Source organism: Hoplias malabaricus, chromosome 3 (genome assembly GCF_029633855.1).
Source record: "Hoplias malabaricus isolate fHopMal1 chromosome 3, fHopMal1.hap1, whole genome shotgun sequence".
In the NCBI taxonomy this organism is placed as follows: Eukaryota; Metazoa; Chordata; class Actinopteri; order Characiformes; family Erythrinidae; genus Hoplias; species Hoplias malabaricus.
The window spans coordinates 1,040,955-1,068,473 of NC_089802.1; the positions used below are offsets into that span (position 1 = coordinate 1,040,955).

At 42.9% G+C, this 27,519-nt stretch overlaps 2 protein-coding genes across 2 annotated transcripts; both read left to right on the top strand.

Moving 5' to 3' along the window:
- The first annotated feature begins 369 nt into the window (after window positions 1–369).
- On the top strand, window positions 370–16,172 carry kcnj16a (potassium inwardly rectifying channel subfamily J member 16a). The gene is made up of 2 exons (XM_066666302.1): window positions 370–383; window positions 14,340–16,172. Exon 2 carries the CDS (start codon window positions 14,356–14,358, stop codon window positions 15,448–15,450), a length of 1,095 nt encoding a protein of 364 aa, XP_066522399.1. The 5' UTR covers window positions 370–383; window positions 14,340–14,355; the 3' UTR covers window positions 15,451–16,172.
- Window positions 16,173–19,337: 3,165 nt separating this feature from the next.
- kcnj2a (potassium inwardly rectifying channel subfamily J member 2a) lies at window positions 19,338–27,312 on the top strand. Its single transcript, XM_066664872.1, has 2 exons — window positions 19,338–19,552; window positions 22,678–27,312. Exon 2 carries the CDS (start codon window positions 22,934–22,936, stop codon window positions 24,215–24,217), a length of 1,284 nt encoding a protein of 427 aa, XP_066520969.1. The 5' UTR covers window positions 19,338–19,552; window positions 22,678–22,933; the 3' UTR covers window positions 24,218–27,312.
- Window positions 27,313–27,519: the final 207 nt, after the last annotated feature.

A 27,519-nucleotide genomic window follows, 5' to 3' on the forward strand; every position in this document is an offset into this window, starting at 1 on the left:
GCTAGCTCTGTTACATAAACATTTGCATAACCATATGTACAGGGTCTCGGTGTCTATGACTGAAAGGAAGTCTTTCTTGTTTAGTACAGAATCCCAGAATTTTCCTATTCTCTTGATAATATTTGTAAATAGGTGAAAGCATGGTTTCATATTTATTCCTGTAAAGAGATTAAAACAAAGTACACACCCACCCTCATGCACACTCACAACTTTTACCCTCTGGGAATATGCGAGTGTGTTTCTAGGTAAAGGTACAGGTGGGTTGGTACTCCCTCACACACTCTTGCCCAATCCGGCCTCTGCTGCCAGCTAAGCTCAAGTGTCGTCCTGTTTTCACGTCCACACTCCGCACAAACTCAGCAGGGAAGAGGGACACGACTCAGGTAAGACACTTCTCCTCCTCTCAGATGATTAGGATCTCAGACACATCTCTGTAAGAGTGCTTTTCAGACTATGGAAACAGAAGCATTTATGAGAATGAGATTGCGAGGACGTGAACCGAGTGGCAGCCAAGCATTGAAACCGTCCCAAGCATCAAATATAGTCGTGGCCATATTAAGCTGTGGATTGTGGGTGTGCGGCATTAGAAAGTGTGAGAAAATGTGAGGTGTGGTTAGGAACATGCATTCAGTAAAGGCTCTTAGCTCAGGCTTCCGACACCCTTTCTCCATTCTGTTCGCTTGCGGTTCCCTCTTTTCCTGTTGGACTCAGGGAGGGATCAGATGTGGTGTGTGGGTGTGTGGAGATAAAGCCCGCTGGGTGGGCCGGGGGACCGACAGAAGGAAGGGCTGGAACCGGGCGAGGGGGACACTTGAGCCATTTGAGGGAGGAGATGCTTTATGCAAGAGCCCCTCAAACATGAATGACACAGGAACAGATTGTAATCTGAGGCATGTGATCACAGGAACCGAATCACACGGCCCAACAAGTGCAATCTGCCCAGAACAGACCGTTGACAGAGAGCAGATCAAGATCAGATTCTTTAAAAAAAAGTAATAAATACATGAGAGTTTCGAAACCCAATGTGTTCAATAAACTGGTGAAGATCAAAGACTGCATTACACTCACAATACAAAAGGAAAATGATAACTACATCATAGTCAACTCTAAACAAAACACACAACAGATGGTCCACTTTGTAACCCCTTAAAGAGGACATATTCTGAAAAAAATACTTGCTCGGTGTACATTAATTTGAGCATCTGGAGCCCACCTATCCACACACTGTGAAGCAACACCTCACAGCCATAAGTCAAGTCAAAACGAGAAAGGAAAGAGAACCAAGTGAAAGTGGCTAAAAACCAGAGCTTCTGCTCCTCGCTCCTCACTGCTGTGCGCTCGGGGTCGGGGTGAACAGCGAGCGGCTCATTATCATTTAAAGGAACAGACGCTGAAACTGGCCGTAATGATCAGGGCTGTTTACACAGGGGGAGAACCCTGCTGTGGGGTTTGATCCTTGTGTTATTATCAAGAAAGCAGATCACATTTGTCTTATAGGAAAGGAGAGAAAATGTTCCTTTCAAAACATCATTATGCTTAATTACATAACCGAACATGCCTCCTCGTCATGGTAGAGGAGATGTAGAATGTTGTTGTTTCATAAACATGCCTCACAATCTCTCACAACTCACGAATACCACAAACCATCTCCAAGTTCTGGACTGTTACGGTAAGAGCTGGGGTGGGGCTGTCATGTGCCATTGTTTACATTTCAAACATTCTTTCTGGTGCCATTTATAAGATTTTTGTATTTCCTAGAAACACAGTTTGAGCACAGGTGTCTGAGCCAATGAGGTTTATTCCTATTTTCTTATTCACAGCCGGCATTAAAGGGGACATATTCTACCCCTTTTCCATAAATGAACACAGTGAAATGTGTGTTACTTTGTTTCTCAGAACCTTTTACTCGGTTCTCATTTATTTCTCCGCGCTCGTTGAGTCTGTTTTGGTGAATTCAACCTTGTTCGGCGATCTCACATAAATGCGGATTCGAGGGGGCGGGGCAATTCTAAAGTCTCTGCACTTGACGTCAGGAGTGGAGCAGAATCAGAACGGCTGTGTTTTCTGACTTAGACAGCGCACAGAAATGGATTGACAGTTCATTTTACAGTCTGTGGGTCGGTGAGCTGTAGATCACAAAACCAACGTGCAAATGATTTTTCTTTCTTTTTTATTTTAAAGACAATTGCAAGAAACATTGTAGAATGATTCTTAATGGACATCAGCAGTTTTAGCCAGCAGCAATAGCCGAGCGGTCAGATGCACTTTACCTTCCGCACAATTCGGTCCCTAACAGATTCCTTTGAGTCAGTGTTATGCAAGATCTAACTCAGACCTCACGTTCCAGTTCATAGGTCCTCTAATGGAGTTGGTGAAACTTTAGCTAAATAATGTACACTTGACTTCCAGAGCACAGAAAGAGTGAAGGTCAGAACGGGGGAATCTGGACCTGGGGCAAAACAAAAGAAATAAATGTCCTGATCTCCACACGGCATGGTTTCGTCCCAGTGAACCCTGAATGGCTGGAAGAATGTTACTTGCTTAAAGTGGGCATGTAATGGTCTTGTAAGGGCCTAGAGCAGTACAGGAAACATGACATTGGCCATGGAGCTCAGAGTGCTGCCATATGACCTGGATGACCAGGAGCTAAAGGCCATGCCTCCGTCCAGTTCCCCCATTAGCAGTGGGGCGTAGAGACATCCACAGGCCCTGAAACTGAAAACTACTGTACGCTGAAAGAAGTGGGTGTGTCCTGTGGTTGGAGTGAAGAAGGTGTCTTCCTGAAATGCAATACCTACACAACAATGTGCACGGAGGAAATAAATTTGAGATTCAGAAAGAGATCAAGGGAAAGACAAAACAGAAAGTCGGGAAGAAAGGCTGCGTGTGGTTGTGTTTTCCACTGCTTACAATCTTCCATCGTGTCCACATGAGACACTCGCTCCTGATAGTGGCTCTAATGAGCTGTTTTGTACACACTGAGTTCTAGCTTGACAAAACACACACTGTTCTGATACGCGACATTACACAGTTGCTGTTTTGGGCTAACACACTTCAGACCGTATGTATCCAGTGTCGTGTGGGTGAGAGGAATTTAAATGCTTTCAGGAGGGAATGTTTACTTGATTGGATATTTGTTTCATTTGGAAAATTCAGGCTTAATTATATAAACTAGATGTAAATTAGCTTTTATAAAGCTGGAATTCTGTGAGTAAATCTCTGAGCGTGTGAAATTGTCCACAGGTGTGTGTGTGTGTGTGTGTGTGTGTGTGTGTGTGTGTGTGTGAGAGAGAGAGAGAGAGAGACGGGGTGAGTTTATGACAGTATCCACAGGTCTGAGTGCATGAGTGACTAGGAGTGTTTGAAATTGTCCCCAGGTGTGTGTGAGAGAGTGGGTTAAAGTGTCCCCAGGTGTGTGTGTGTGTGTGTGAGTGACTGTGTGAGTATGTGATGTCCTGTGATGGATTGGTGCCCTGTATAGACTGATTAGATTGTTTCTGATTAGGCTCAGGACCTACTGTGACAATGACCAGGATGAAGTGGTTACAGAAAAATGAATGAATGAACAAATTTAAATCATGCGAACAGTTTAATAACCTTCGCCTCACTCAAAACTCTATTCCGTCATTAAAGGTTACTGTTACTACTTACTTAATAGGTGCAATAAATGCAATCAAACAGTTTGAGCTGTGATCCCTGTTGTCCTGTGTGTAGTCAACAGGTGCTGTTCACCACAACATGTCATAATTTACTCAACTTCCTGTTTGTAGAGAAATAAGTCATTATTTTGGCCCAGTGTTTCACAATGAATAACTGAATCAGAGAAGGAATGCAAAAAGATATACTTCATTCTCCTGATGGTAATGTACTTTCATATAAAAAAAAAACATCAAAGCCATTAAACATAGGTTTTGTGCTGGTAAAATTTCAACTGACGAAACTAGGCCTGTGTGTATTTGCATGGAAGTTAATCTTCGAACTTTGACCTTTGGAAAAATTGGAAAAAAATTGTTAGTAGACCAGTGGTAGGTGGTTCTTATTCTCCACATTTTCCAGAAGGCACCACATTTGTGGGTTCTTAACAAAACCACAGCAGGGTTCTCCTCTGTCTAAAAGGTTCAGCGCCTGTTCCTTTAAATGATAATGAGCCGCTCGCTGTTCACCCCGACCCCGAGCGCACAGCAGTGAGGAGCGAGGTGCAGGAGCTCTGGTTTGTAGCTGTTTTTCTCATATTTCTACACGCTCGTTGTGCCCGTTTTGCTCCATTTAACGTTGTCTCACATTAACACAGGTCGAGGGCTGTGATTGGACAGACTCAAACGAGGAGGTGGGACAATTCTAAAGTCATTGCACTCTATTTCAAAATGTAGCACACAATCAGAACGACTAATTTAGAGTGCAATGACTTTAGAATTGTCCCACCTCCTCGTTTGAGTCTGTCCAATCACAGCCCTCGACCTGTGTTAATGTTTTCAGACACAGCCCACAAGAAAACAGACTGGGTGGTCCTGTGTCTCAGTGCGTGGGTTTGTGGGCTCTTATTCGCTTGTGGGACACACAATAATGTGCTCACGCAGTGAACAAGTGATTATATTTTTCATAATATGCCACCTTTAATGTAAATCTGAATGTTGTTCTTCGGCAGTGTGTCCAGCTGAATTAAGGTCAGTAATGCTGCACACGTCCCTGCAGTAATGTGTGTTATTTACAGTGAAAGTCTGAGCAGATGTAACACGCACAGCAGGGAGTTTAAGTATAAACTGTGCCCTCTTGTGTTATGTGAAGTGTGGTCTATGCAGAAGCAGGTTTCTACTCAGTATCTTTGCTGATCTGAGTAAACTCAGGCTCAAACTGTGTGTATTCAAAGCATGCAGAAGTTATCATTAGGACTTGGTGTTATTTTATTACTTTTTAATTTTTTCGTGACCATTGCTTGTGATATTGTAACCGTTGGCCTTCCTGCATTTCTTGGGCTTCCATCAACTCGAGAGGAGCCAAGTAAAACCAGAAGGGGTTTGGATTGAACGCCCAGTGTGACTCACTGTAAGTGCCAGCATTCTTCATTTCAGAGATGCTGGGGCTCACATATAACACTCTCCTAGTTTTGTCTAACATGATTTAGCAGCGTTTGAAAATAATGTACAAATTGATTTAAGCCTCGTTGTGTCCCAGTGGACAATGTGCATGAAATGGAGGGAAATTTGGGTCTTGAAATAAACCAAGAAGACTTTGATGAGCCCATGAGACTTACAGCTTTAACCGTGTTAAGACTTAACGCACTTTAGAGCGAGGAATTACCAGAGTGTCGGCTCTGATTAGACCGCATGAAGGGCCTGTTGTAAACTGCATTAACTCTTCTTGCTGGACACAAGGAAGGCTTTGTATGTGGAGAGATGTGCAGCTTCATTAGGCTGCACTGGTTTCGATTTAAGTGAATATGCCTGTGACAGGCTTCAGGGCGATGAGGGCAGTTAGACACCTGCAAAGCGGGGAGAGGAGTAGCACCGCTGTTATATGTTTGAACTGGGTCTCCTTTAAATCAGACATTCATTCAATATCTGTAAGCACTTATCCAGTTCAGGGTCGCGGTGGGTCCAGAGCCAACCTGGAATCTTTGAGCACAAGGTGGGAATACACCCTAGAGGGGGCGCCAGTCCTTCACAGGGCAACACACACTCACACACACACACATTCACTCACACCTACGGACACGTTTGAGTCACCAATCCACCTACCAACGTGTGTTTTTGGACTGTGGGAGGAAACCGGAGCACCCGGAGGAAACCCACACAGACACAGAGAGAACACACCACACTCCTCACAGACAGTCACCCGGAGGAAACCCACGCAGACACAGAGAGAACACACCACACTCCTCACAGACAGTCACCCGGAGGAAACCCACGCAGACACAGGGAGAACACACCACACTCCTCACAGACAAGAAAATACATAATGACCTTGACCCCAAATAATAAAACTGATTTACAACCAACTTACACTGACCTTGAAAATGAGTTCTGTTGGGAATACGTAGGTTGTCCCTCTTTACAACATGTGCAGACTTTGCTCCTCTGGGAAACTCATTCAAAACCTACTGAAGACTCCAGAGAACTTTTATATACCAGTCTAGCTGATGCTAGAAACAGAGAGTGGTGACATTAGGCTCTTTTGCCAGTGCTCTAGAGCTTTCTGTTTCATTTCATGTTCTTTCTACAACCTGAATCACTTTCATTTTATGTTTAAATCATGTGAGTTCCCATCACTAAAAGGCCTCTGGGCCAAAATGTGAAGCACTTGATCAGATTATTGTGGAAGCTGCAGAAACAAAGCAGCATCAGAACAGGACAAGATCCATTTTTATGACCTCGCTTGAATATTTTGGAAACCTGTCACCCAGGGCGCATTACTTTTAGTGGTATGCGGTGGGAAGATAACAGGATAACATTTTCCCTTTCACTCTTATGAGCATATGCTGCACAATCTGGCAACCACAGCCATGCCTGTGTCCAGGAAAAGAAGCCCGGGTTTGTATTTATCAAGAAGTGAGATCCCCATCTTCCTAATCATGAGGATATTAAAGGCAAGAGCTGCTCCTAAATCAGCACTCTTAATCTAACCACACGCTCGGTTCACACAGTTCAGACCTTCAGCAAGTGGAGCCTGAAGCCCAGCAGGGTGGGGTTAGCGCTTAACGCTGAGGACGCTAGTAGCGGTTTGGCTGTGACGGATCTGTCTCTTGCCTGTGGATTGCACGTTGAGATGCTTCCAGTTTCCATCTTTTCTTTTCTCGCCCTCTCTCTCACCCGGGTGTCTGGAGTGCACCAGAGCTTCCTCCACTGGCCAAGGGACAGCGCTCAACACTCCACCCAGATCTCAGACACTTCACACAGCCAGCAGAAGACCGCTCAAGCCTCCAACAGCTAAGAGAAAACAAGGAGATATCATTTGTGTCTCTAGTCCCTGGACAACATCATCGTCAGAAGGAAAAGCTTGAGGCTTGTACTGCTCATATATTTCTCTGGAGGAGCACTGATGCACTGATGGAAAAGACATTTCAGTAAACTCTCACAATGTGCTCACATATGTTGACACCTTTATCTGCAACTTGATTAATGCTGTGAATAACAATTATTGATTATTCATTTTCCACTGGGAATTATGCTTTCAGACTCCAGGATCAAAAAGGGAAAAATAAATGTGTGGCAGGAGGAAACAGCACTTTAAAATGAACAGCTTAATGGCCTTGCTAGTATTTAGTGGCCAAATATGTACATTACAGGGGGTCTCTGACATTTGCACAGCATAGTGTTAAACAGGGGAGCTCAGTTCTCTGGTCATATCTGGGAAAAGATACAGAAAATCAATGAGATCAATGAGATTCAACACTTGTTGTGGCACTATACTTTCAATAATTAAGATACACTAGTATCACCAGTAAACAAAAATATGACTTGGATGACCTAAGAAATATTGGAACAACTGCCTCAGAATCAGTCAGAGTCAGTGAAAACATTGGAGATTATTATATTCTTATATTCATTCATCTTTTGTAACCACATCGTCCTGAGTCCAGGGTCATGCTGAGTCCAGAGACTATTCAGAGTCACTGGGAGCAAGGCAGGAACACACACGAGATAGAGCACTGGTCCACACAGAACATCACACACTCACCCAGTCACTCACACTGTGGACTGTTTCACACAGCCATTCTACCTACCAACACCTACCACACACACACACACACACACACAGGGAGAACGCCACCAAACTCCACACAGTGACCTGAGGCAGGGACTGAACCCACAACCCTGGAACTCACCGAGCCACCCTCATATTCTTACAACAATCTCAAAATGAGAACTGCCACAAACACAGACTACGCTTAGAACGAGCTACACAACCCTTAGCAGCACCTTTTTAGCAGTGTCTTGTTGTGAGGAATTTAGCATCTCCAGGCTACCAACCTGCTATGACAGACTTTACTGACAATAAACAATGAAAGTATGGAAAATAAGAGAATCACAAACAGTAAATATTCCCAGATAGACGTCTTAAAATAGAGCTAGGAAGTGAGCAAAGAGTACCAGCCGAGCAAATGACAGACAGGAATATGAACAAACACGTGAATAAAATTATGACAAAAACCACTGTGGAAAAACTATGGAATGAATTCTCTCCATCAACCCTTTCCCAAAAAACCGCTGCCACTAACACACACACACACACACACACATGCATGCACGCACAAACACACACTTTCTCTCTGCTCCATTTGTCTACATTTCAAAGCATCCAAACTTTTTATGGTCAACCAAAAGAAAGAAAGAAAAAAAAAAGCACACAAATCATGTCCATTTATTAGAGGACGTTGCCATGGAGAAGGAGACAGAGGGTAAGAGAGAGAGAGAGAGAGAGAGAGAGAGAGAGAGAGAGAGAAAAGACAGACTGGAGAATTCCACTGATCGGCCAGTCCGCGTTTTGATACGTAGCAGACGATTCCGCTTAATTATTTCCTTTAACGGTAAGAGTAGGAAAAGCAGGCGGAAAATGGGCGAGCCAGGGCCCGGGTGAGTGAGAGGCCATGTGGTCCACTGACAACAACACACTCAGAGGCAGCATGCCTGCATCTCAACACAGCCGCAGAGCTCCGGTGGCGGCCAGCAGCTCGCTCGCCCGCTCATTTATCTGTCACTTACAGGCACTGCTTTGGGAGAGGAAATGGAAATAAAACTTTATCTGTGCGGGCGTAGTGTTTTTTGGGCTTGTGGCTTGGTTTCATTCATTGAACAACGCGATGGGTCCTGCGTCAAGGCCAGCTGTAAATGCGCTCGCAACAACCGTTGCCCATTTTTCACTAATACACACTGAAGTGAGTGGAGAACATTTACAGTACTGGCATTTAGAGCTTGAAATATTTATCTGAACCTGAAGGCCCAGATTTCAGTTGGCATCTCACATAAGTGTCAGACATAGAGGTGAGCACCATGAGAACATTTTACTGTTATTGTCATTAGTCTCAAAATATGCTTTGTTTGTATTTCTTTCTCTTTATTGCCAGACCGCCTACCTCCTGTCTGCATTAATTAGTCCTGCTCTCCATATTTTCTGTACAACACAATCACAGAATAAAAACCACATGGAAACAAAGACATTGATGTGAAGCACCAAAGCTTCTCCAGACCTTCCAATGACAAGGGGATGTATTTTGGGCTTTTCCTGTTTTTGGAATGCCAGAAACACCTCTGTAACAGTGGCTATAGGGCTAATGGCGGTCCGGCTAAACTAGGCTTGCCTAGGTTCCTTTTGTTGTTTTAGAAACACAGTACGAGACGTTTTTTAGACGTTTAAGGACTAATAATGTTTGAAATCACTGTTTGATAGATACTTTTCTTAAAGCTAAATGAAACTAAAATTGAGCCGTTCGGAATATTCTTAAAGCAACTATAAGCTGCTCTTTGTTTATGTTCTACTCTTTGTTCGTCATGGTTGCTCTCTATGGTTGTTCCTCTTTTTCCGAGGGAGTTTTTCCTGCGACTGTTGCCTCAGTGGCTCTCACTAGAACCCATTATTTCTTAAAGCTGCCTGTTGCACAAGTTGATCTTACTATTTTTGCACTTTAATTTTGTTAATACCCAGCATACATCAGTCTCAGGAGGTCAAAGATGATCACATCCTTCCTCAGAGAATCATGAGGCCACCAATCGCTCAACTTCATACCATTGATCCAGAATCCAGGCAGAGATTTTAACATAGCTGGCTCATAGGACACTACCTGGCCAGTGAGGTGCATTAGGTGTTGCAGCTATAGTGTCTAAACAGCTGTCTGGCAGACAGCGCTCTGGCAGACGGTGTACGGTTCGTTTAAAAATGTGAGTAGTTTTACGTCACTGGATATAACGGTAGACACGTCTTTAAAGCAGTCCTCTACTCTTCTCTTCACACACAAACTCCCACAGAAGTGCTAAAGCGAGAAAAACAGCTACTGCCACTTTGGGATTCATCCTGTCTAAATCACTGGTACAAACGAAGGTAAGCTAAATGGCTAAACTTGAGTGACAGCTCTGAGTAAACAGCTCACAAGCGCAGCGCACTAGACGTATGACATATGATGACTGTCCTGAATGAGGGAGCTGCCTTTGAAGTCAACGACTGACTAGGCAGCCTTCAGATTGGAACACACCTTTTGTCCTATTATTTTAAGTATATTTTTTAAAAAGGTAGTGTCACACAGCTCAAGGGTCCTGAGGTTGTGGGTTTGAGCCTGTCTTTGGTGTTTTATCCCCGTGTCTGCATGGGTTTCCTCTGGGTGCTCCTGTTTCCTCCCACCCTTCAAAGGACTGGCGCCCACTCCAGTGTGTGTTCCCGTCTTGCGCCCAGTGATTCCGGGTAGGCTCCGGATCCACCGCCGCCCTGAACTGACCCTGAATTTAAGTCATGTGACTCAGATCAAGTCAGTCTTGGGTAAGATCTTGTCAGACTGTGATTCTTTTTCAAAACTTGGTGCTGTCAAGTTGGTCTGAGATAGAAAGGATGGTTTTAAAGTGTGGACCAAAGCTTCAGCTCTGATTAAAGCTCTGTAAGTAGGAGTGCTCAGTTCCTTATAAATGTGGGTTAACGTGTACAATGTATTTTAATGCATGTAGTGTAAGTTATCACCTGCTTCTCTGAACTCTTTAGGTCACGGGCAGCTTTATGAGATGAACCTTCACACGGATCTGTCCTAGCAGCGATTAAGATTAGCATCTGTTTCTGTTTGAATGTGTGGCTCTGAACATGTGCAAGTATGTGTGTGCTTCTGTGTGTAAACCCTGAACAAACCCAGAGTTGCCTTGTCATAACCTTTGGAAAACGTGACTCTGTGGTTCTCACTGGTGTATGTGTTTGTGCACGAGTGTGTGGAGGTGGGTTGATATTTGTGTGTGTGTGTGTGTGTGTGTGTGTGCCTATGCATGAAATGAAGCATAAACAACGTGGCCTTCTGTTCCGGCAGGGAAAGTCCACATTACAAAGTAATTGCACAGACACTGACGCTGCAGCTACAATAAGAGACGTAGATATAAATTATATCATGCACCATAACTTTAGAACATAAAACATGTTCGTTTACTCTACAAGCTTAATCACTGACTTGGTGTCAACACTGCTAGAGCACTGCTTAGAAACAGCCAAGGTCTGAGTTTACAAACACAGAAGCCGGTCAGTGCCTGTGTGAGTGCAGTTGTGTCTTTTCAGTACTACATTACAGCCCTATTCTGAACCCTAACCCTACATGTTATATATCAGATATCCTCAGGGATATGACCCTCATGTCTGGACAGCAGCATAATAAATATAAGATGAGCAACTCTTACATGTTTATTATATATGGTCATATAATTATGTAATAACCCACAAATAGTGTAGAGATTGTATTAAAGTAACACTATGTAAGATTTGCTGTGAGGAGTGTGGTGTGTTCTCCCTGTGTCTGTGTGGGTTTCCTCCGGGTGCTCCGGTTTCCTCCCATCTACCATCTTTCCTTTTCTACCATCTTTCTACAAGGGAACACAGATCTTACAGAAACATCTGTGGCATGCTTTGCCCAAAAATACCACAAGGATCAAACCCCACATCAGCTTTCTCCCCTGTCTGTACAGCCCCATTCAGACCAGCCAGTTTCAGCATTTGTTCCTTTAAATGATAGCGAGCCACAAGCAGCTCACACCCAAGTAAGCAGCAGCTTCAGGCGAGGCACACAGCTCTTGTTTTTTGTCGGTTTTAGCTCAGTTCTCTTCCCCCTCTGTTGCTAATCCAAAATCCACCCATTTAACCTTTGAGAGTGGAGCACAATCTGAAGTGGTTTTATTCATGTTTTCTGACTTAGGCAGCCCACAAAACACAGACTGGGTGGCCTTATGTCACAGTTTGTGGGTTGGATGTCATTCCAGATCTAATTTTTTAATAATGGTTTAGTTCATTAGTATACAACAGTGGAGTCATGCTCCTACGTAACCACTCTCCCAGAGCTTCAGCAGGCTATGTTCAGCAAGCTATGTCATGTTTCCCAATCCCATTCTTGTAGAGCCCACGGGTTAGGATTTTCCCTGGTCTAGGATATAATCTAGCTTGTTTGAGGAACATTGATTCATTGCTTGCGGTGATTACAAAGCTTTTATAGTGAACTGAATCAGAGTGTGGCCGTGTTGGAGAAACAGAATCTGGGCAGATCATGGCTACTACAAAACAGAGTGGGAACTACAACTCTGAAGTGAATCAAAGACGATGTTACTCTGATTCTCACTCAAAACTCATAAAGCCATATTTCATGGATGACCACAACAACACAACTTTAGAGGAGAGGGCAAAAGATATTTATTAATAGTTACGCATTCACACAGTGTAGATAGCAGCAGTTGTGTTCGGATGGTGTTAAAAACCTGGAAAAATATAAAGATGTGTGGGGGATTGTGGGGGATGCAGTGATTTTATGAATCACATTATTTAATCACTGAGCATTTCCACCATTTTCTATAACCATTTAAATACAGAAGTGGCAAGATTTAATACCTGTATGATATCAGGGGAAGCCCCTGTAAGAGCCTGTTTCCAGTCTCCCTGCTGTTAAATCTCTACCCTGGAATGACCAGCCTCTTTGACCACAACCTTCTTCCACCTCCACCCAAGCAGCTCGGGCTCCGCAACACTGATGACCAACACACAAAATATGCCTCTGTTTACTAAACAGCTTACTGCTGCCATATTTAGGCAGGTCTAGTTCATTAAAATAACAGTGGTTAGAGCACATTGTTAAAAAGAGAAAGTACATTGTAAAGGTCATGGAGCTAGTGAAGTATTACAGCAAGGAATCAACAAATGTATCCATTAATATGATTCAAATTCATTCATTCATATTCTGTAACAGCTTCATCCTGATAAGGGCAGCTGTGGACAGAGCACCAGTCCATCACAGAACATCATACACTCACCCAGTCACTCATACAATCCACCTACCAATGTGTGTTGTTAGATTGTGGATGGAAGCAGAAGCACCTGGAGGAAACCCATACAGACACAGGGAGAACAAACCACACTCCTCACAACAGTAACCCCAGGCCAGGTTTGGACTCACAGGCCCATGGCACTACAGCTATGTTGCAGTAAACCTACCTGTAGCACCACCCAGCCACTCCACAGCTTCAAATGTGTGTTATAAAACCAAATATCTCTAGATACATAGAACACCACTCTCAACCCCTGACTCAAAATATCTGCAAACAGGGCTCCAGACTGCGACTAAAATGGTCACAATTGTAACCACAAATATTAATTTGTTGGTAAAATAATTAATTAAGTCGCCAGTGGTGACAGGTGGCAACTTTTACTTATTATGTACATTTTTTTTACATTGCAATGTAAAGTATATAGCCTGACACGAGGCATACAATCACACGCATGTGACCGGCTATCAAAACATTCCTGCGTGCTTATAAGATTTTGACCAAAACGTGACAACCCTTTAGCATTAGCTAAGCTAACTGCAGCCTGACTCCATTTGGACCAGAGGAGTAGCTATCCATGTCAAGTGAAAGTACAACCACAGAGAGATGTTTCAAAACTTCTTGACTTCAGTGCCTTCTTGAATTTGCGTGGTGCAGGTACAGTAACGTAAAGCAGACCATATACGGCGAACTCTACTCAAAAGCAAGCAAGCTATTGCTTGAAAAACAGACTCTGCAACAGGAACAAATCATCTATAAAAAGAGACTGTGAAAAAACATGGCAAGAGTCGAAGTCATGAAAAGGCATGCGATTGCATTACGACCTTTTATTATGCATAGTATTATTTGGCACTTTAAAAAGCTATAATGGCACCTTGTTTTTTTTGTTGTTTTTTTAGGAGTCAGTGGCTCTAGAAGCAATTTGACAAATTAACTAAATGTAATAGTGTGCAGCAAAAAATGATAGCATTTTTTTTAAAAACTTGAACTTATACAAGATTATCTAGGATTAATTTACCTTCCCCTGAATGGGTAGATATTGTCAAAGCCAACACACTCTGCTAATGTAATTCTCTTTGAGAGACACTGCTCATGACTTTTCTGTAATCAGGTAGAAAACCTGATCAATGATTGTTTCTGGAAAACTGTTTAACCAAAGGTATCTAGTCTGTTTGCAAAAACCTGACATATCAAGGTCTTCAAGATCACCTGAATATTAAAAGCAGGTGTGTAGAGTTGGGCTGAGGACTATGGGCCAGAAGATTTCCAGGTGCAGAATCAGTCATGGATTGTAACCTTGTAGAAATACATCTTGCTACTCCATCAATCCCAAGGCCTTGATTCTGTTTTTGTTTCCAGATTTCAAGACAGCAGTATGAATTCGAGCATGGCACAATATTCCAACATCCATCACTGCCAAAACCACCTCAGCGACTGCACCGATAACGGCTGCTGTCCCAAGAAAAGACGTTACGTGAGCAAAGACGGCAGCTGCAACATGATCTTCCGGCATGTTCCTGGGGAATGGGTGATGTATGTGACTGACATCTTCACCACCCTGGTGGAGATCCGCTGGAGGGTCATGTTTCTGACTTTCGCCCTCTCCTACATCTTGTCCTGGCTGTTTTTCGGGATCCTGTTTTATATTATTGCGCTGGCTCACGGCGACTTAAAGGATCCAATGAAGGAGCCATGCATCTATGAGGTGAGAAGCTTCACGGCAGCGTTCCTCTTCTCTCTAGAAACTCAAACAACAATTGGCTACGGTGCAAGAGGCATGTCCGAGAACTGCATGCTGGCCATCGTCATTGTGACCATCCAGGATGTTCTAAGCGTCTTCATTGACACTTTCATAATCGGGATCGTTGTAGCCAAGATGGCCTCAGCTAGGAAGAGAGCACAGACGGTGGGATTCAGCAGCACTGCGGTCATTAACCTGCGCAATGGAAATCTATGCCTGTCGTGGAGAGTGGGCGACTTCCGGCGAAATCACATGGTGGAGGGGACCGCACACGCTCAGCTGATCCGGCAGACAGCTCACATGTCCGGAAAAGTTGACATATCCTACCAAGACCTGGAAATCCAAAATAACCACCTCATTCTGGCCACACCAGCCACCATCATCCATAAAATCAGCCCCAGCAGCCCCCTGTATAAGGTAAGCCTGCAAGAACTGAGAAGAGACAGCTTTGAGCTAGTGGTGTCTTTCACTTACACAGACGACTGCACTGGGATTCTCCACCAAACACGCACCTCTTACACCCCCAACGAAATCCTGTGGGGACAGCACTTTCAGGAGATGCTGAAAATTACCCGGAGACACTACAGAGTGAACTATGCCCTGTTTCACCAGACCGTTAAAGTCCCGCTGCCAGAAATCAGCGCAGAGGAACATGAATTAAAGAAACATACTGATTGTCCCATACACGAACCTCAACACACAATTCCTCTGATGGCATCTGAGGAGTAGATACTGGAGTTGAAAATGTACATTAACCTGTTATTTAAGACAGTAAATTATAGAACAGTAATGTATCTTTAGGGCACAGTAGTATAGACTGTCTCACTCCTGTACATACTGTAGTGGCACTTTTAAATGCTCAGAATTGTGTGGTAAATTCATTTCATCTACATTACTTAAAGCAATCCTAGATAAAGATGCTCTATCAAGGGTTCTAAAGTACAATCCCTAGTTCTATTTAGAACCTGGAGTTTTATACAGAAGCATTAGCATGCTAAGTTGTTATTTACATTGTTAAATCTTATTTCTGTTGCAAATGGCTCAAAAGAGAACCAGTTTGAAAATGATTCTATTATAGCATTTAAACAGCTTCTTCTGTTGTTAAACGTTAGACACTGAAACATCCGAAGAACCCATTATTGTGCTATATAGATTTAATTTCGAACAAGAATTCATGTAGTACTATTTAAAACACATTGCCTTGAATCTGAAGAAACATTTCTGCATGTAAAAGTGCCTGTATAAAACTCATGGTTCTAAATACAACTACTGTCGCTAATCAAGATCCATATTTTAAAGTGTGTAAAGCTACAAGTATTACATTTTTATTTTGCAAAAAAGAGTTGAACAAATATCAACCGAGGTCTGCCATGTGTGTGACCATGACAAGCTGGACACAACAGTATAAACATGCAAAAAAGTGTGCTTGTTTTATTCATTGCAGGGTTCGATGGTTTCCTGTACATTGTTTATAATTGAAATAAATGTCTTCTGATTCCTGTCTTATTTAAGTGACATATGGAACGCAATAAACCAGAGCAAAGGCAGGACACCTGATGTTGACCAGTGAGTTGTCTGTAAGGTTTGACAAGGTGTGGTTTTTATTATGCAAAATTTCTGATTTAAAAAAAATGTAAAATTCACATCATCTACTGAATTCACTACTCGTTGATGGGGATCCTCAAAACTTTGGACTCTACAGTAGACATAAATACTCCAGTGGAAATGTTTGAAAGCATTATAAATATGAGATATATAAGGGTTGACAATGATGTTAACATATTTTCCTGTAGTAAGTTAAAAATTGTGCATAAAATATGACCCTTACTCCCCCAAATAAGATTAAGCCCTAATAAAAAGATTATCACTGCATGTCATCCTGTAAATATCTTAAAAGCTCATGCCAACAAAGTTTCCATTTACAAACTGCTTTATCCAGTTTCATGCTCAGGGTTATGTTACAGTTTACATGTGTTGGAATGCGCCTTTAGAGATGTTCATAGGTTTATATCAGTTGTCGTGAAAGGCTTAAGAGGGTGTTATGTTCGTTTATGACCAACAGTAAAGTTCTGTTTACACTAGTCTACAACTTACATTCTTATAACTTGCTTACAGCATTGAGAACCGTGCATGTTCACTGGGCTGCACACATTTTACCTGACATTAACTCTGGTCGTCCTTTGTTTACACTTCAGTCGCCATTTAAAATGAAAGGGCGGGAAAGTCTACGGTGTTGTCCACCCGTTTTCAGACAAACAGGTGAATATGAAGGATTGGCTAATCACAGCACAGGACGCGGGAAAACAGCCAATCATAGCGAAATGAATAAATAAAATTAAAGATCACCATGGTTGGATAAAAATAATAAGCAATAATAATATTCATACAAAAACGCATTATAAAGACAACACGGGCATAAAACAAATATATAAAAAATGATAATAAACACATTCAAAAATGTATATATAATATTTTTGTTATAATTTGTTTGTTTTTAGTTCGTTTATTATAGTTATTTATTATAGTTGTTTTCGAGTAATATTAAGCCTTCAATTTTATCGTATCTTATATTTTTAATTATTTTATGATCCTATACATTTTAAATGTAATATATTTTTCACTGAAACTAAAACTCTGAACTAATTACAGGTTTTGTTTATATAAATATATATCTATACATGTGTGTTATTATTTGAAATAAAAGTTTCTATTCGTCCACAAAATCAATAAACAATAATAATAATAATATTATAAAATTAAACTTTAAACGTGCTCCAGCGTTTTGAGTGGTTGAGGAGTGTGATCCACAGCCAATCGCCGGGCTGAAGGGCGGGGGCTCTGTCGGAAAACGGGTGGGAAAATAAAACAAAACAAACGCCTCCAGTTCTCCACCTTGTGGTCAGAAACAGCTGCGTCCGAAACGGAGCCGAAAGGTAAACAGTAGCCGCGCGCTCACGGCCTTGGGGCGGCTATAAATAGTCTGAATTATTTATAGACCGGACAAGAAAAGATCTAAAAGGAGCGCTTCGAGAAACAGCTTCACAAACACAGTCCGGGTCACGGCTCATTGGCGACCACCGGTAAAGTGTGTGCCCTGGGCTCTGTCCGAGAAAAGGGGACGTTAGTGCAGGACGGGAGGCGAGCTGGGACCAGACCGGTCCCAAATGTGCCGTGACATTTAACACAGTACAATTTGTCTTTTATTTTTTTTGACCCTCATTTATTGTTTCCCCTCTAAAAACTAATAAACTGCATTACAATGAGTTTCACAAAACAGGAGCCCTCAGTTTAGCCAGATAACTTAAGCCCAAAGTCAGAGTTAAAGGACCTTCGTACTAGGCATCAACTTTGGGCTCAAGTTGAGAAACAGGAGGACAACTAGCATTAGGCCGATTTGTGGAACACCCTCCAGAACTGTGGTCCCTGAAGGGAATGCGTAGAAAATGACAGTATATATGAAATAACAAAGGAATATGGAACCAAATATGAACTACATCATACATCCAGATAAACAGATCTGTATCCAATCATTCAAGCTTTACATCCACACTGAGACACACACAGCCAGTACAGAATGTGATGTGTGACCAACCCACGTGGCTTACCTCTATATTAAGGGAAGTACAGCAAGTGTACAGCAGTTAGACTTAGCCATACATCTGTATAAATGGAGGTACAGGGAAGGAACGAATTTATGCATTAATATAAAAATGTGTGTAGTTAATAACCCAGCTTAAAGACCCATGTAGGGCCCAAAGGACCCCCGAGCTGCGTACCACCAAGTGTTATCCACAGGGTCAGTGCTGGCCCTGCATATGGATGTGCTCTTTGATCAGTGATGGCACCAGGATGGTAATAATAACCCCAGGGCCATTACAAGCAGCTCCCTGGAAAACACAACTTCTCACTGCATTAAGAAAACCTATGGGTCCACAGGGGCCACTATATGGTGTGCTGGCTGGGGAACTGTGTGTGTGTGTGTGTAACTGGGTGTGTTAATTCTATTTTTCTCACATTGAAGACACATGCTACACGTGCCAAAAGTTTGCAGACACCTGTTTACTCATCTGGTCTTGTGGAGTTAAGGGTGTCACCAGGCACTTTGTTGGCCTTGTACTGAGGTAATGACACTTACTCCTCTGGACAAGGCTTTGAAACAGATCTCGTTACATTGCTGTGAGGATTTGATGGCATTCAGCCACATTATTAAACACCAGTGGGGTCTGAATCACAAACACCACTCCGGCTCATCCCAGAGGCACTGAATGGAGCTCAGTCACTCCAGAAAAACACAGCTGCACTTCTTTATAATGCGATGCCAGGGAGTGTGTCTGTCTATGTGTGTGTGTGTGTGTGTGTGGTGTGTGTTTTAAAACCTGCGCGTGCAGATTGTCTGTGCGTTATTTCCAGTGTCTTCTGTCCACCTCTGCTTTACCGAGACTCTGTCCGCTTCTCCTCCGCTCATCTCTCCATTTATTCGCCTTCCAAACCGAACTCCCGCCCATCTCGCTTTCTGGTTGGCTGGACGGGAGCTAGGGGGCGTGGTCAGCCGGCGCGTTCTATTTAAATGGGTTTGGACGCGCGCGTGAGGGAAAATTCAGATCTCTTTGGTGCTGGACACGTGGGCGCAGAGCTGGTAGTGTGTGGGGGAGAGAGGAAAAGCTGAGTGTGTGTGTGGGTGAAAGAGAGAAAGTGTTGTGTGTGTGTGAGAGAGAGAGAGAGTCAGAAAGAGTAAGAGAAGCTCTGTGTGTGTGGATGGTGTAACGGTGGTCTGTGGATGTACCGCAAGGAGAAGCTCGATGTTTTAATTCAACTCACAGATGATCAACAGGTAAGAGCTCAGAGCTGAGAAACAGAACGTATTTGGAGATGATCATAAACACACGCCTCGGTGCTGTTTGAGGCACCGTGGCAGAGATCAGGCTGATGTTGGGGTCTTTAGTCGTGGTCGTTTCATTGATTGAAGTTTAACATTAACTGCGAACTGTGGCAACGTTTGGAAGCCTCTGGTCAGATGACAGGGTTGTGTTGATTTTCCTATTGAAAAGAACTCAACACAATGTTAAACGTTTTAAGAAAAAAAAAAATTTAAAAATATAAACGTGCTGGGTTTTAACACGCTGGAGGAATTCATTATACATTTTCTTATTCCCATTATATGTTAAACAGTAGCCTAAAAGTGCTAGAAGTTTCTATTTTGTAGATAATATATAATTCAGCCGGGGTGCCCAAACATTTGCTTCAGCCTGTGTCAGTGTCTGTAGTGAAGCAAATATGAAGTTGACGTTACAGTGTAGAAACTACTGTTTTATCATGTGTTTTCACAATGACGATCACAACAGCCTCAACCTAATTTTAGATTCATAGAAATAGTAAGTAATACGCAAATACAGATGAGACAGAAACACGTATTCGTGATTTGTTTGATGTTACAGAGTTGGGCTTTTGATTTCAGGTTCAGTTATGGCTTGTGGTGCTTTATGTAAATGAGTATTGTCTTGCGATCTTGCGATGGCACAGTGTGGTAAAAGTTGTGAGGCTTGTCATTCAGAAGAGGACATTTAAATATGCATGAGATCTTGTTTTACAGTTATTATGTTACACAAACTCAGATAACATTTTATACTCGGCATGAGAATGAACAATCAGCATTGCATGGGCATGTACAGAGGGTATACACCACGTTTTACCGCAGGCTATTCTACTTAAAAGTGCTTCAACCAATGGACAAATGTGGTTAGAAGTAGCCTGCGCATAATCACACACACACACACACACATACAGGGAATGGCTGTCCTGCACCTGTTGTGCCTCATTCGTGCCTTTCTACAGATGCATTCCCGCTGGATTACAGTCAGCAAAAAAGGCAATCCGCTGCAGGCGACCTGGGGATACTGACCATCAGTGTCTTTTAACTTGTGCTTAGGCGGTCATTTCCCATCCTAATCTCACCACCTCCACGTTATTATCCTGCTTTTATTTCAGATAAAGTTCAGAGAATGGACGTCCAGTTCTTTAAAATATAAGACTTAGTTGATGTGATCTTATTTGACTGATCGATTAAAGACTGGCCACACTTGGAAAACTCCTAGTAATTGCTCACAGGAAGGAATTCACCCAAAATACCCAGCGTCCGAAGGAAGCATCAGATTGCATTAGATAAAAAAAGCTGGACCTCATTTTTTTTTTTTATGTAACATTTTCCACTGGGTCTCCTCATCCCGTGCTATTAAAATAAACACTTTCTCCTAGACATAAACATTGTCATGCTGCATTCTCATTCACTTAAGTGAAGTAGCCTTAATCTGTCTGTAAGGGTTGCCAGGTATTCAACTGCCATTAAGATGATGAAACAGATTGTGCCATTTCTAATCTGCAAAATTCAAAGGGCTGAATTTGGTCAAAAGGCGAGTTCACCAAAGCTGCCACCTTAAATGCTTTATCAGAGTCCATGCAGGAAGACTCCTTGACCGAGGAGCTGCATTGCCGTATCTCACTACTTAACAACATTCGACCTTTTCAACCTTCATAACCCCTTAATGCTCGCTTTGAAGTTCACTGGAATTAAAGGCAAAACATTGCACTCCTTTCCCGAGCGCCGGTTGCCAGGACTGTGACTCCAACACATGTAGCACAGACAGAGGGCCTTAATGACTGATGCTCAAGCTGTGCCACAGATCTCAAAGGTTTGCCTTTATACAGCTGAGAGGAGACCGGGTCCCAGTGGACCAGCTCTCCAGTCCTCTCTCGATCTCTCTGCAGAAAGAAGGCCTTGTTATTTTTTCTTCTCCGCTGGAGCTTAAAGGTTAGTCATCAGAATGAAGTTGTTCCCTGCCAGGTCCACATCATTCCCCCTATAAAAATATAACAGGTCAGGTTAATTTGCACAGGGGTAAGAAATATTAAACTACAAACTGTAATGATCCATATTTCTGTAAAGAGTTTTTTTAGACCAGCGTTCAGCCTTCTCATCTATGCATCTGAATCTGTTACAACTGTGTAGCAAGCCACTGTTCGGGATCTTAGTGGAAAGCACTCGGCTGTAGAACGCTCTAAATAACAGTCCACGTTTCAGAGAGTGGAGAGTGGTTGGAAAAGTTTCCAGGACCCTGCTGCTGGTTAGAGAGAGCTAGACATTGTGTACCAGCGCACTGGTGAAGGACATAGTCATGCAAAACATTTTCCACCCTCCCTGACCGCGATTAGCAAAGTATGTGAAAATAGGCATTAATAATGCACCGGTGAGCAATAAGGCTTGTGGAGCGCCGAGCTAGCCGTGTGACAGATATGCTGGTGTGGCATTAACTAGTGCTGCTAGCAACTGCAGGAGAGCAGAACTGCGCTCGGGGCGATTAGAAATTCCTGTCCGAGCCCTAATTGCAGCAGCACATTTATTGTTTGTTCCACAGGTGGAACTGGACAAAAACAGATTGGACAAGCGTTGTTGGCAGAGCTCGGTGTAGTGCTGACGTGACTGAGGCCTGAGTTTCCATGAGATCTGATGAAGACATAGTGACCTGGAGTCAAACCCTGAAATTATCATGTCATTCCAGTGCTGCCAATGAAAACCATTGACCATCAAAGAGGGTACCCTCAACCAATTACCGTCCAATCTCTCATCCCAAGAGAGTGGACAATGGAAAACTAGGGCTGTACACTGTTGTTTTATCCAAGTGAAGTTTACTTTCAAAACTGGCAGTTGGTGCTTGAGTTTTGGGCTAATTTTGGTATTAATTCCAATGATAAACATAGTATTAGGTTCAAGTAACAGGAGCCTGTTAAGCAAAATGTCCAACATTCATGTCAACAAATCCATTCTAAGGGACAAATCCTTTGTAGCCGGACACACACTGAGACCAAGAAGCAGGTCTATAAACATTGAACCACAGAGATGTTGTATTTCTCAAGTTTCTACCAATCAAGCCTAATTCTCTCCTTGTCTCTTGTTTCGGACAGGAAGTCTCATTGATGAGGACGAGGGAGCCGATGAGAGCGGAGTGATCGGCGCACTCTTGGTCCTGCCGACCTTCCCATCAATCAAAAGGTCCAGCTGGAGCCGAGCCACGCCCGCTGCGTTTGGCTCTCAACAATCACACCATTTCCTTCTAGTGTTGGTCCCCGTAGCGTTTCAAAACTGTTTCTCCAACGCTTTTTCCAGAAACTCAGACTGTTTTCCAAAGCAGAAGCAGCACAGTCCTCCCAGACTGAGGTGATGGGAAGTGTGCGGGCCAACCGCTACAGCATCGTGTCATCAGAGGAGGACGGGATGAAGTTGGCCACTATGGCGGTACCCAACGGATATGGGAATGGGAAGAGTAAGGTGCACACACGGCACCAGCCCCAGAGCAGGTTCGTCAAGAAGGACGGACACTGCAACGTGCAGTTCATCAATGTCAGTGAGAAGGGGCAGCGGTACTTGGCTGACATCTTCACAACCTGTGTGGACATTCGCTGGCGCTGGATGTTTATCATCTTCTGCTTGGCTTTCCTGCTCTCGTGGCTCTTCTTCGGATGCATCTTCTGGCTGGTGGCCATCTTCCATGGAGACCTAGACAATAAGAGTCCGAAATGCGTTTCCAACGTGAGCACCTTCACCGCAGCCTTTCTCTTCTCCATCGAGACACAGACCACCATTGGCTATGGCTACCGCTACGTAACAGATGAGTGTCCCATTGCTGTCTTCATGGTGGTATTCCAGAGCATCGTGGGCTGCATCATTGACGCTTTCATCATCGGTGCAGTCATGGCCAAAATGGCCAAACCCAAGAAGAGAAACGAGACCTTGGTGTTCAGCCACAATGCTACCGTGGCAATGAGGGACAATAAACTGTGCCTGATGTGGAGGGTAGGGAACCTGCGGAAGAGCCACCTGGTGGAGGCACACGTTCGGGCGCAGCTTCTCAGATCCCGAACCACTGCAGAGGGAGAGTTCATCCCACTCGATCAAATGGACATTGACGTGGGATTCGACAGTGGCATTGACCGAATCTTCCTGGTTTCTCCCATCACCATTGTCCACGAGATTGATGAGGACAGCCCCTTCTATGACATGAGCAAGCAGGAGCTGGACAGCTCGGAGTTTGAAATCGTGGTGATCCTGGAAGGAATGGTGGAAGCCACGGCCATGACCACCCAGTGTCGTAGCTCATATCTGGCAAGTGAAATTCTCTGGGGCCATCGCTTTGAGCCTGTCCTGTTTGAGGAGAAGAATTACTACAAAGTAGACTATTCCCGCTTTCACAAGACCTACGAAGTGCCCAGCACACCTCTATGCAGTGCCAGGGAACTCGCAGAGAAAAAGTACATCCCTTCCAACCCCAACTCCTTCTGTTACGAGAATGAGGTAGTGCTTCCGAACAAAGAGGAGAAGGAGGAAGGGGACGGGGGTGGACTGGGGCCCGTGAACACACACACAGACACAGGCTCGGACTCTGACCACAATCAGGCCAGCGTACCCTTAGAGCCGCGGCCTCTGAGGCGGGAATCGGAAATATGACTGTGCCGGACTCACGGAAAGGTCTAGCAGATGCCTTTCAGTCAAACAGGCGCATAGGGCAGAACTGAGTTCTATAGGGGAGGCAGACTTAAGCTGACGGTACAGCTGTGACAAGGGGTTACTAGACGAACTGAACAAGAGTGATCTTATGAATATGCATGGATTAAAAAAAAAAAATAGACAAAAAATATCACTAGAGGCATTGCACTGTAACAGAAGTGCATGTAAAAGAGGAGCGTGAGGGAGGGGTTATTCAATTATGCAACACTACCTTTTTGAGACCGTTGATTCTGTATGTCACAAAGTGGAGAGGATGTAACTGCTATGCAAAACTTGAAAACGTCAGGCATGTCCTCCTGTGCATTTGTCCTCCAATGGCAGGTCAATGTGAAAGGACAACTTTTGTCCCACAATGACATTCCTTCTTACAAATCTGTGGTGGAAGTTAGGTGTATAAGAAAGACAGCTCATGGAGCTGAAACTGGACACGAGTACGTCTTATCCTGAAACAAAGCACTGTCCAGAATGTCTCGGAAGTAGAGCGGTAAAGTTAATCCATTAGTACTTAGAGGTCCAGTAAGAAAGCTGTCCTATTTTAGACCTGCTCTATTTCTGTAGTCCCATTTTTCAGTACAGATGTGTATTGTTTAACATCTAGACAGTGAATGAAATGGACGTTGACCGGACATTACCATAATCACATAGTTAATTTCAAACTACTCTACCATAGGGTAAGATATATTCAGTTACTAAGTAGCTTAGATACTTTGCACATTGTGCTTCATTTTTTTATATTAATATGGATAAATAAATAAATATGAAAACATTTATATCCGTACAGTACTGTAATAGGTACAGTGTCTTTGTTGTCGCCTGCTTGCCACCTGCTTTGGGTCTGTTTATGGCTGCTATCTCTGGCATTAAAATACCGATGCTATATCCTATTAGAATTTTTTTAGACCTCTGACATTGATTGGAAGGACGGTAAACAGCGTAAGACTCTGTAAAAAATGCATCACCTATCTGTTATTATTAATATATTTATTACTATATGTACCACAACATTTATCTGTCTTCAGTATGAGTCAAGGGCCTCGGTTCTATCAGAGGTGCCACTGAAATAGTCCCGATTTAGGGACTTAGGAATTAGGTGCATGTGACCTGTGGCCACAATACAAAGAATGCCCTTACAGTGAATGGAGGAAGAGTCGGGCTCAACTGCAGCCTTCACAGAAGTGTAGGAGCTTTGGGGGACATGCAAGGAACATGCCTGTTTACAGCGCTACTCCCACAGGGTCAGAAAGGTGTTACAGACACACACAGCAGTCATCCCGTCCGCTGGGACGCAGAGGGCGAGAATGTGCTAATGAATGTTTATTTTTCTATACATGCTGCTATGTTGCATATTGTAATAAGGGGTTCTGGAGAAACCAAAGAGTATTTTAAAAACATGCATCAGATCCTTACACAGATGCTAGAGGTAGGTTTATTGGAAAGACTGGGAGAGATGGGGGAAAAAAATCAGAGCAAACGAAGAGGTTTTTTGTTTGCTTGTTTTTTAACGTTTATTTTATTACTCTATCAGCTATTTTCATATTCAAAGCCAAATGTTTGTAAGACAAAGACGACCTATAATAAAAACCCTTTAGAAATAATGACGGCTACAGGTTAGCCTCTGTGTTTTTACGTAGTCTCATCCTTCCCTCCCCCCTCGGTGTCAGTGTTACTAATATTCTAGCGCTAAGTGTTTTGAGATGAAACTGTTGCTAGAAACCTGTAGATCTGAAGCAATGTATGAACTGAACGTATATTATTTTTGCAAGGAAAACTTAGATGTGCAATGTGTACTGCACTGAATTAAGGCCTGGAGATTTTAAGGTAGCTAAACTTTTGTAGCATTTGGATAGAAACTATCCCACACTTTACCTTTAAGAAGTTTAGCTCCTCTCGTATTTTGCCACTTATCAATCAACAATAACCTCTTAGCTTTGCCTGACGCACTGCAATACAACACTAATGGCTCATTCGGGACATGTATCGGGGCACTGAGGTTGTGTAGGAGTGAGTAATTAGACCGAGATTACATGCCGTGATCCAATAGCGCCATCACATCACCAGCATAGTGCTCAGGATCTGACATCAGACATGTGCCCAAGCTGGGGCTGATCCATTTGGATTTTTTCAGCTCATTTTGCAGCCACAGTTGAAACAGATTATTGTATTGTAAGTTTTTGGGTCATGGTTATGATGTCGCAGCCCCTGTGTGTTTGGTTACTTATGATTGCTCTAACTCATCTATAAGCAGTTCACCAACTGTGTGTTACTGGGTTCAGAACAAACCTGTTTTGTTGTCCCTTAATGAACCAGAGAATGCACCATTGGGGGTGGCTTTGATTAACATTAAGGTTTAGTTTTCATTAAGGAAAATGATTTATTTTCCTTCAAATCCTGACAAATCAGCATTGTCTATAAACCTCAATTAAAAACAAATTTGAAAATTGCACTGAAAACTGCAGTTGTAATATAAAAATGATACAGAAGTGATTCATCTTTCAGCCCTAGCCCAGGATATTTGACTTAGCCCTTGATATCAGTCAATATCCTGCAATTAAACCACTCCACACCAGCGTCTGCACTCTACTAACACCTGTGGTGAAGTGTCTACCAGAGCATCTTCTCTCCAACGCTCTCTAAAAGGAGAAAATAAAACCAGACCAACAGATCCTTGCTTTGTTAATGTTGTTGCTGTTGTTTTCAAAAGCAAAACCCTACACACAGCATACTGACTGTGTGAGTCAATGTGAATTGACGGTATTCCTTGTTTTGTTGTTATTATTATTATTGTTCAAGCCTTCATTTCTGTTGCATTTCTTTGAGAAAAATTAGGTTAGTACTGACTTACAGCTGGTTCTCTCTCAAACAGAAAGAGCCCCTTTAAACGACTGAAGGCCTGTATGCAGCGTTTCTCCTCGGTTTGTAAAAATCACAGTACCTTTTGCAGTCTTTGTTTTTGTATCAGTCTTCCTTGTACTGCAAAAAAACAATGGAATGTACAGATTTTTATATTATGATTAATATTATTGACGTTATTATTATTGTACATGATATTTTATTTCCTTTTTCAATAAAATATGAACGAATGATCAAAATGTGTCATTCTTGACTGGGGGTGTGTGTGAGAAAAATAGCTAGTTTAAGTAAATTAAAAATAAAGGAATTTTCTTCATTAATTTTTCTTCAATGTTTGTCTGATGAGATTAAAATAACTAATATCTAAGATAAAGGGTAGCAAAGGGGGATAA

What these genes read in the sequence shown, in the direction of transcription:
- kcnj16a (XM_066666302.1), top strand. Translation starts at nt 14,356, where the DNA reads ATGAATTCGAGCATGGCACAATATTCCAACATCCATCACTGCCAAAAC.
- kcnj2a (XM_066664872.1), top strand. Translation starts at nt 22,934, where the DNA reads ATGGGAAGTGTGCGGGCCAACCGCTACAGCATCGTGTCATCAGAGGAG.